Genomic DNA, 11090 nt, shown 5'->3' on the forward strand with positions numbered 1-11090 from the left:
GCAATTTTCACTGTTTGCCTTGTTCTCGGTGCTTCCGAGGGATCTACTTTCCAGATTTTATTATGGTAGATAATATTTCAAAAGTTATCGAAAAGACATCTTTAACAGTGGATAAAGTTCTCAGCAACCCAGTCTTTTAAATCTACCCTTACCTATTATCTTTTGTTGATATTCACTTTTCAACTAATAAGTAAAACTTGACCATATGCCTTAAATGGATGCCGCTTATATTTACTGTCGCCATCTTCCAGCATCGAATACATTGATTGTTTGAGAAAAACCATCGCTGGTTCAAAATAAAACACGTGAAAATATCTAGCAAACATTTTGCTTAAGGAATGTATTGATTCTAAAAATTCTGGTGCGATATTAAAGAGTTATGGAACTTATGAAATGTAAGTTCATCACAGTAAATAAGTGCGAGAAAAATTTCAACCCATTCCCACTAGTGGTTACTGAGATACCAATTTATATACAAAAACTTAACCAAATCGGGACACCGACGCGGACAACGACGCCGAGGCACAGGTGAGTCCGATAGCTCGACATATTCCTTGAATAGTCAAGCTAAAATGTATTCACAATGTGACTGCAGATAGTTGGGATACGTGATAACATCAATATTTGCTCGAAATTCATAAACAGTTACGGCAGTTATTTATAAAATGCTTCTTGAATTGTTGAATTGTTAATTATGTCATTCGTGCATGTGAATAAGGATATGATACTTAATTGTTTTAGTGGATTTTATTTTAGAAGAATTTGCACTAGCTGCAGCTGAACTGTCTTAGACAGTTATCGAATGGACTCAATGATCCTAAAGAACACGAAAATATAAACAATCAAAGTACGGGGATATTTTTGCGACCACCCGAGGCACATAAAAATTATAATTCAATTTGTAATAAGTTCCTTTGAAAGCACAGACTGCTACAAGCTAAACAATAGTAGACTCGATTCGACTCTGTAGATTGATCATGCCAGATTTTTGGATCAATTTTGTCAGTACAATACGTTCAAAAGTGGTTACCAACATATTTTGACAAACAAAAACTAAAACCAATAAATGAAAAGTACAAATATAAACTAATGAATTAATATATGAATTGTAAAATAGAAGATTACTCGGTCAGTTTGCAAAGAAAACTCCATGTGGGAGCAGAGAACGTAAAGCTCTGGTTGCAAAACATTACGCTTCCAGTCTCCAGCAAAGCATATGACATATTGGCTTCAGAAATAGAGGTTCTAAACGTTGTGTAAATTTCTAGCATCACTAAGTTTAAATGCGTGAGTAAGAATTCTGTACTGCACTCTGTATCTCACGGATAAACAATGCAGTTCATTCAATACAATGGTAACACGGTTGTGTCGGAATTCCATAGTTATAATGCAAGCTGCCGTGTTCTGAGTATACTTTAGTATATTTCGTATAATGATTTTAATTCGTGAAATGTTTTATAAGCACTGAACTTTAGTATGTTAAGATTCAACCATGATATGATGCTAGCAAGGCAGTCTTCTATACAATGCAATGCCTTATTCCAAGTTACAGATCTTTCACTTGCTTAACAGTTAAAACTGAGAGACATTGGTGTAAAAAAGACGACGCAGTCCGTGGCGCGGCAGATTTCTCCTACGTGTTTATTGTATTTTGTTTGCACAGGTTTCGATAACCGACTATCAAAGAAGATAGCGTTCATTTCATGACGTCTTCTATTTATGCTATTTTATACGTGGTAATATTATTGTGGTTAGCTGTGGCAAAAGCTGAGGACAACACATACTGCTTTCTTGTTGCTGCCGTTCTGTTGAAAATATTATGTAATGTACGAAATCTGCGTAAGTAGGCACATTTTATATGACGTTGCCGAAAATGAGGTAAGCAAGTCGTATATCTCATTCATTATTTGTTCATTTTATCTCTCAAGGACGCGTTTGAGACACAAAACAAACATTTTTACAATAGATAAAACCCTTTTAAAAGGTTTCTCACGCGTTCGATTTCGCATTTTAGCTATTTAAAACTGTCTTTCTCAGTACACGCCTTCTACATTTACATAGAAAGACTTTTTATAGTTTTCGTTTATGTTGCACTCTTAAACTAAACATATGACTTAATTTTGACTCCGCATAAAGAATAATGAAATATTAATCAGACTGATTAATATTTGGATAAACGAATTATATTTAATGAATAAATATTTGACTTTATTTGGATTTATTCGAATCATAAACATGTTTTGCTGTTCACTGAACAGTTAATACATGTTAGATTTCCAATGGCGGTATTTTAAAATTTGATAAACATACATTCCTAAGGAATGGTAGAAATATAAGAATAATTGTGTAACATTTATCGAAGTTTTGCATTCACTGTCACATAATACATTTGTATATTTATCATTTTGTTTTAATTTATTTGAAAAGCTTATTTGTTCAGTTACTTACCCCCCTTTCCCTTTCTCTTTTGTATAAGACAAATGATGAATGAATACTAGTATATGAATATCGAAGCTATACACAGGTTTCAGACTTCCCATTCGGCTTAGTTTATTGAAATATCTTGATATACTGTATATCAAATGCAAAATGTAAACTGAAAATTATATTGAAAATAGAAATATTCAGCTATTTTAATGATTTCAAAGAAGGGGCAGGGTAACTAAATAAATTTAGAATAAAACAATAAAAATATGTATTTTTGATTTGGATCTAACTCTGTGCTATGGACCTTTGTCTTCATTACATCAATATTTAAGCAACACGTGCGATGATTAGATCGAGAAGCTTCGTCTAAGTTGCATTTCTGATGCAATTTTGCATAATACAGAAGAATTTGATAAACATTATAACATTGCCATATCTTTAATATTCGAAAAAATTGTCCAGATTCATAAATAGTTTTACAATTGGTTTAACCAAAACATCCGGTAAAGATAATGTGCATTATATAAAATTGTTGCTTTGTCATTTGATAACCTTTTAACCAATACTGATTTATTTTAGTTTGACGTAAGCAAGAGATATGTTTGTATAATATTGATTCACACTTTCATTGCAGGTGTATGAAGTGGGATAGTAACTGCAAACTTTAAAAGGTAATGTTTCTTTTTTCTTACCTGAACTAAAACATTACTGTAAGCCAAAAACATTAATTTTACATGCACTATGCCAGTCGTTAGGAAATAATAAATTAAATGTAAACACTTCTGTGCATTATTACTTTTGTTATTTAATTTATTAGGTATAAACTAATTTCTTTGTAGACTCCAAATAAATATCAAAATATTGTTAAAAAAACTTTTGGACATGGTATATATCTTCAAAGCAGTACTAGTATATCTACATTTGTGTCGCACCTCTTACCAGTTTGATAATTCTAAGTATTTTATGTTCACAAAATAAATTATTTACTGCAGTAATTGTGAATTATTATACTAGTCTTCTATTTTTAAAAAAATATGATTTGCTGATTTTAATAAACTTGACCAAACCAAAGTGTTTGCCGTGATTGTCTATGGGAATGTAACACATTTTATAAAATTTCAATATGACGAAAACAACCTACAGTGTAAATTTTAATGAAATTTCTCAATGTCACAAAATTGTATTTACTAATTAAATTAAATAAATGTAATTTTGAGATATTTGCCTATCATGAAAGAGAAATAAGATTGATAAGCTGATTTTAGGCATCTTGTTTCAACAAAATGAGAGTGGAATTATCATGGAATCCGAATGGTAAAGGCGTTAAAGCGGCAAGGGAAATTAGGTCTGTTGTTAAATGAATTGTGTAATGTATTCCTTGGACATTTATATTCATAAATTTATTTGTGACGGATTCTCCCGAAAGAATAATTGTTATCTTAAGAAAATGAATGCTGGACTCGAATTCCCGAATTTCGTAGAGATGACCAGGTTAATGAATTAACCGAAGGTGACAAAAGTCAGCGGAAACGTGCATGTAGCTTCAGCTTAAAAATGCCAAAAAAAAAAGTAAACGGTTATGAGACATTTTAATCTCCATAGTTTATGTCTAGCCTCATGTTATAGAGACCGTACCATAGCTCTTCGCATACTTTGATTTTTCAAACTAAAGTGATTTTTACAAGTGCACCGGTTACGATAAAAATGTAAACAACGGACTCTGTCTATGAAACTTCGAAATGAATGAATGACAGTCGATCTCAGTCATAATACTGATTGACAGTGAATGCTAATGACTCCATGTGTTGCAGAAAGGTATTTAGTTTGTAACTGTAATTTCCCATCAATTGAAATCCTCTCAAAACTGGTAAAATAATTACTTATATTTGGACAAATCTCATCGTCTTTGCCGTTGGCAGCTGCAAAAAAGGGCAAATATAAAAGATTCAGTGTAAGTAATATTTCACTGGTACTGCCAGTTAGTAAGTTCATACTCTGAACAACACGTCAGAGAAATTTGGGCAGATCTGACCAATTATGACGTTGGCAGCATTAGATTATATTTTTTCTTTACACAAAAATTGCCGTTAGGTAACAAAGCGAACACGCCGATAATCCGGAGTTCACCGATTATTGTTCCAGTTCACGCAATGTAATCCAGCAATTAAACTGCATAGCTATTAGCTACTGCTGTTATAGGGAAGTGGTAGAGTGTCTGCCTTAGGGGTGAGAGGTCCTGGGTTCGAGTCCCAGTTAGAGCTTAACTCTATTTAGATTCTGCTAAAGCATAGTTTTGCTGTTAATAGACTGTTCCAGATGTTCTAAATTTTTAGCACACGGTATCATGGATCAGTATTTAGCAATCCAGATCAAAGTTGAATGTTAAATCAAATGCACCCAATTAGAAAATATTGACTATATTATGTCCCTTTGATGTTTATGCTCTCCATGTTCAAGAAGAGTTACATTTCCTTGATCACAAAATTTTCGTTATCATGAAAATATTAAATGCTCATAACTCCGCACTTCTGGTTAAAATATTGTCTATATTTCTGTTTTTGAGAAATATATGGACATTTCTCTTCATTTCAAAGCTTTTTAACTTCAAACCTATGATTTGAAAAACTTAGGTACTATCTCTACATGTTATGACAATATATACATTCGTTTATCATTTGTATGTGACACAGGACAAGCAATAATGGCCATTGTTTTGTTTCAACTTTAAGTCATCTAAAAATACATACAAGTTTGTTTAGATCTTCTTAACCATTGACAGATTTAAATCTTTAGATGATATCATAGGCTGTCGATATATTACTGCGCAGTATATTCTTGTTCTGATAAAGGTGCATCGTTATTTTTTTGTTGCAATTCACGGAAAATCAAATTTGATACAGTGTCTTTTAATAATGAAAATTCTTTCGTGCTCATTACTAAACACTTGTCGTCAGACATGATTAAAATTCACACGTTGCATTGCTTTTCGCCTGTGCACAGAAATAAAAGGCTGGTGATGACTCACTGGAAATGTTGATCTATAGACCTTAATCATTTAGGGTTCACTACGAATTGCATGAAAATATTAGTTTCCTGATGCAATCCAACCCGTGTAAATGAATTAAATTGTGTGCATTTCAATATAAAGCTTGAAACATGGACCATAGTATATTTCACTGCACATAACACACAAAGGACGCCACGTATAATAAACGCAACGAATTTACGAATTTCTTTGCAGGACCCTCGTATTTGAAATTAAAATTTTGTGACAAAAATATAACCTGTTTTTAAACGTTTTAGAGCATATACAAACGACATGACAAATCTTTGTATTGTAAATCCTTCGTTCGGTTTTGCGAAACCAGATTTTCTCAGTGAGTTTGACATTACACTGTTACTGAATGATAATGCCGTATATGTTATAATTATGATACATCAAATTCAGTTCTGTATGTAATGCTTGTTTATTGCTCTACCATTAATCGACTATCTTAGAATAAACTCATTGTGTCAGTAATATGCATGCATTATATTTAACCCACTCCTAACGGTACACCGCACCCTTCCTTCTGATGTTTTATATCCCTGTTTTCGTTTTTTGGGGGGTGGGGGATGGGGATTGGGGAAGTATATAACGTACGTCCCGAAATCTTGTGTGTCCAACTCCTATCTGGTGAGTATTTTTACCGCGGTTAAGGCCTTTTGATAAAATTAAATCTAAAGAAAAATTCGGTGTGTCCAACTCCATAAACACAAATGGTGTGAAGATGACCTTTTAAAATGGACAATTTTTCTGTGGGTATTTTTTTCTAGAATTATGGCTGTATCTTCATTTCACAAAATAGACCCAAGTGAAGAAATTAGGTGTTTTCAAACTTTCATACACTTTTTGAAGGAATAGATTTAAAGTAGCTTAGACGACAACCTTATATGATTTTGATAATAAAGGACGGGCTGTGACAATTTTGATCTGTGTTATGGTCCTTTGTTAATTCACTATATAGGGTATAATGAAGAAATTGTGTGTGTTCAATTGCTCGTACTCTTTGAGGGAATGGGTTCAATTTGCATCGGTGAAGAACTTTGATATGGAATTACCCACTATGCGGGAGCATCCATGTCCTACATTGTCCTACGGACACTATTCTAGTTATTCCAAACAAATATATCAAGCACATACACATAAACATTACAGCATCTTATTTCCATACATAAATACATATTCTTAATAAATCTTTAAATTCAGATTTAATATATTTGAATTACATGATGAGTCGCAAGTTACTGAAGAGTGAAACACTTGCGTAATATTCTTCCATGTCTTGTTCTGAATAGTTTACCAATATTGGAATTAATGTCCTGTAAAGATAATGCATTAAATTGATACAGTATCTGTGTTTGAGCATTTTTGTAAAAGCAAAGAATGCAACCAAGAAGAATAACAGCAGACTCGGTTTGATTGAGTCTGTTCATGAGAGGTAATGAAATGTGCAACACCTCTCACGGCCCCCTAGACATTAAGTTCTTAACAAATCATTTCAATATACAATATTTGAATAACATGTTAAGTCGTGTTATATTAAAGGGTATAATAATATAATTAAGTTCTTAACAAATCATTTCAATTTACAATATTTGAATAACATGTTAAGTCGTGTTATATTAAAGGGTATAATAAATTTACATATTTCCGCACGTTTGGTTTATTTACATTAGCTTTACGGCTGCTATCATTTGAATTAATTGCAAGTTGTGATAAGCCGTAATTTATCTGAGAGTGAAACACTTGAGTGAGAGTCATAAACTTTCTGCAATTAATGTTCTTCCTTGTCTTGTTCAGATTAGTTTAATACTTTTGAAATTAATGTCCTGTAAATTAAATTGATAAAGTGTCTGTGTTTGAACATTTCTGAACTTGTTTCCTATTTATTTTCCTTTATTGAACAGGCAAACTTCAGAGGAGTTCGGTTCGCATTTCTATAAATCTTGAATAATGAGTTTTAGTCTAATCATTTCAATATCTTTGCACGTGAATATATCTAAAATTTGATGGCATATTGGCTTTGCGTTATTATAGTCTCTTGCTTGACTGGTCCTTTTGCTCGTTGAGGCGATGACTCCAGACAATGACGATGGTTTTGATATAATAATCTGACATGAGATATTTTTCGATGTATTATTTCGTCCTCGGCTGCTTTGAAGACAACACATGTGCCTTTTTATTTGAGCACTATATGGATATTCTTGTATTCTATGACGATGCCTGTTTGTTTGCTTGATTTAGTAAAACTGTTCAAAGTTTCATCTTGTTTGTGTTCGGATTCTGGTAACCGTGAAATTGTTATTGTTTGTTGTCATATTTTGTATGCAATTCTGACAGTTTGAAGGTTTTTGCAATTTTTCGACATTTTCGAAAGTCAGATTTGTTTCATGTAATATGTTTCGTCGCATAAATTTTTTTTTTCTATTTATTAATGTTTTTTATGTAAAACGCTGTGGATTTCTATAAACCCGCTCTCATATTTTGTTTGCAACATTAACGGGATTCAAATTTGTTTTACATATTAAAATTATATTTGATGACAGCGGTCGTGTGTGTAGCCAACATTTCAAACGAAAACATCAACAAATAAAGTGCAAATTGGAAGCACATATTGCTTTTCCCGAAATAGTAGGATTTTTACTTAGAACCATGTGGTAAATACCGATTTCGTTGTTTGTTTGTTTTTTTTTCGGCGCAGTTTTTGGTATGGTACTGGTATTGCAGATGGAATCTGTATTTTAATATTTCTCTATTTTTTCTCTTACAAAAGAAATGAACACTATTTTATCTTTAAACTAATATATTTATGATTAGAGATGACGGTTTACTTCTTTGATTAAACAAACCCTTCCTATACTTTTTGGAAACACTTCCTGATCTATACATACACTGTCCAGATAATTAAATATTCCTATAAGAATTTTCTTTTATTGACTCCACTTTTCCAGTAAGGACAAAGTATTGAACTTTGGCATGAAAACTGAGGCATGAAATCCTAACCATTGTAAAATTGAGGTACACAGGTATCAATTTTTCATTAGAAAGCAATTTCAGAATAATACAATATGAATTTTTAGGTAACATCTCTATATTACTAGTTTTATAAATCCATTTGTTTGTTTGTCTTAAAAATAATTTTAATAAGGTCATATTATTTTGGTGAAGGAATGATGAAATATGTAAACATTTTTTTTTGCGCTATGTAACACCGATTTCGAAACCGAAACTCTTCCAGCGGAATTTTGTTATTTACAAATCTTGAGTAGATAAAATCTGTATATAAAAAGATCCTTTGGAAGCAAAGAAAGTAACCAAGCAGAATAATAGAGATTCGGTTTGATTGAGTCTGTTCATGAGAGTTAATGAAATATGCAACATCTCTCACGCTCCCTAACACCGGCTTAAGCTGAACGCCATTACAAATCAAATGAATGGACTCCATGATACCAAAGGACCAGAAAATATAACAACACCGAGTCCAAATACGTGGACATTTTTTACAGTCGCCACGCGGCACTTAAAGATTGCTGTTGTGATAGTTGATAAAATCTCTGAAAAGATACTTTGTAAGCAGGAAATGCAACCAAGCAGAAAAATAGCAGACTCGGTTCTACTGCGTATGTTCATCAGAAGTATGAGGTATGAAATATGCCACATCTCTCACGCCTAACATATACATGTTACGGCCATAATTCCAATATTACAAACAAAAAACAGTAGACGCATGTCTGATAATTGCGCTTCTTTCCAGAAATCCATTTTAGATGTAACTCACCAGATTTTATTTTCTTTCAGATTATGAATTCCAAAGAAATGGATCTGAGGTCAGTTTCAGAGTTGATCTCAAAAGATTTACAGCTTGTCCCATTTGACAAATGGAGTACAGGATTAAGTAAAACAAAAACAAAGATAGAAGACATGATTTTATCATTTGAAGTTTATAACATGGGCATAGAAAGGGTTCATCAAGCCGGAAGTATAGCAGAGGGTACAGCAGTTGAGGCAAGTGACGCAGATAGGATGTTTCAGTTGAGAGGAATAGAAATTCTTAAGTCCAGGAATGCCTGTGTAAATGTGAGGAAGGGCATTATTTATTTTGTATCTGATTCAAGTAGATGTAATCCGGGATATGTCAGACTGATACCAAGTGAGCATAACAAATCCATGTACCACACTAAGTTAGAAACGGATTTTTGTGATTACCTTCAACCAATGTCAGACGGGTCTTACTTGTCTAGTGAATGGTTTCGATATATGATGGTAAGCTTAACGCAAAATGACGATGAACCACAGTTCCCCTTTGAAATAGTTCATCATGGCCCATGCACGATGATGAACTACGAATATTTGTACCGCGATATTGACAGTAAGCGAGCGGTTGTAACAGAATACGACACAGCCTACGCTTTGACGTACAGAGGTTGGCCAGAAGAAGCAATCGAATGGAAAACTAGGGATAGGAAATTTGGCTGGCATGCGCCTACATTGATAAGTAAAATATCTAAAATGAATTGTCATGTTGTTCCTGTGGGTGATTCCAGTTCTACGACATGCTCACTAGAATGGCGACAGTCGTTTCTGTTATGCGAGAAGGAACTTATATGGAACTTCAACGATACGCAAATACAGTGCTATGTGATCATGAAGAGGCTTGTCAAAAAATACATTGATCCTCTTGCGCCCGACCAGATAAGCTCATACAACCTAAAGACAGTGATATTTTGGGTATCTGAGGAACATGGATTGTATGAATGGACTCCGGCAAAACTGCTTCTTTGTTTGAAGGATTGTTTAGCACGTTTGTCGCAATGCATTGAACGTAGAAATTTGCCTCACTACTTCGTTAGAAAAGCAAACCTTTTCAGGCATCGTTTCTTGTCGCCTCATGAGAAAATAGTCGCAATAGAAAAACTACGAAATGTAACAGACAATATAGTTATTTCGACAATTAATGCAGGTCTACATCCGCAATCAAAAATACGTAAACTATGGAAAGATAGTGGTAAAAAAACTACCAATGTTTCTGTCAGAAGGGGTCAAAAATGAATTTTTAGAAAATCACTGGGTGTCTTTATTACTTCGGCGAAAGACTGTATTACATCGTGCAGAGTTTGGAATAATGAAAAGATATACTTCAAATTTCACCTCAGATCAAGTTATTGATGTAACACTCCTGTTCTTAAATGGAAAACATCGTGATGTTGATGAAGCAGTTGCCGCAAGGACAAGGCATTACTTGCACATCCGAAGAGGTTTAGAACACCTACAAAAAGCCGCACAATCAGATGACAAGAGGAAAAGGAGACACCTTCAAGACATTGCTTTGAGTGAAATTGAAAAAGGCTCGAAATTAGATATTTTGTCTGGACCACTGTATCTTGCCACATACTATATGAGCATTAAGGATATCCCAAAATGCATCGCTGTTATTGAAGAGTGTATAGCAAATCTTCCAAGTAAAATGTTTTACGCAGGGTACTGCTCTTCAAACCAGTTCATGGAAATCGAGAATGGGAAACCCTTAAAGAAAACTGGCTTTGATATTCCACCCACGGAGATAAATGCTTTAAAAACGACATTTGATATGCTTTTTGCTAAAGAAGATTATGCAGTAGTG

The 11090-nt window shown here is 33.4% G+C and overlaps 1 protein-coding gene across 1 annotated transcript; it reads left to right on the forward strand.

Moving 5' to 3' along the window:
- Positions 1-3027: 3027 nt before the first annotated feature.
- Positions 3028-10519, forward strand: LOC123534155 (uncharacterized). Its single transcript, XM_045316252.2, has 2 exons — positions 3028-3098; positions 9269-10519. The coding sequence occupies exon 2, from the start codon at positions 9272-9274 to the stop codon at positions 10517-10519; it is 1248 nt and encodes a 415-aa protein (XP_045172187.2). The 5' UTR covers positions 3028-3098; positions 9269-9271.
- Positions 10520-11090: the final 571 nt, after the last annotated feature.

The sequence above is a fragment of the Mercenaria mercenaria genome, chromosome 12 (assembly GCF_021730395.1).
Source record: "Mercenaria mercenaria strain notata chromosome 12, MADL_Memer_1, whole genome shotgun sequence".
Lineage (NCBI taxonomy): Eukaryota > Metazoa > Mollusca > Bivalvia > Venerida > Veneridae > Mercenaria > Mercenaria mercenaria.

Bases quoted from the DNA above. Each gene is read 5' to 3' on its own strand.
- LOC123534155 (XM_045316252.2), top strand. From the start codon at position 9,272: ATGAATTCCAAAGAAATGGATCTGAGGTCAGTTTCAGAGTTGATCTCA.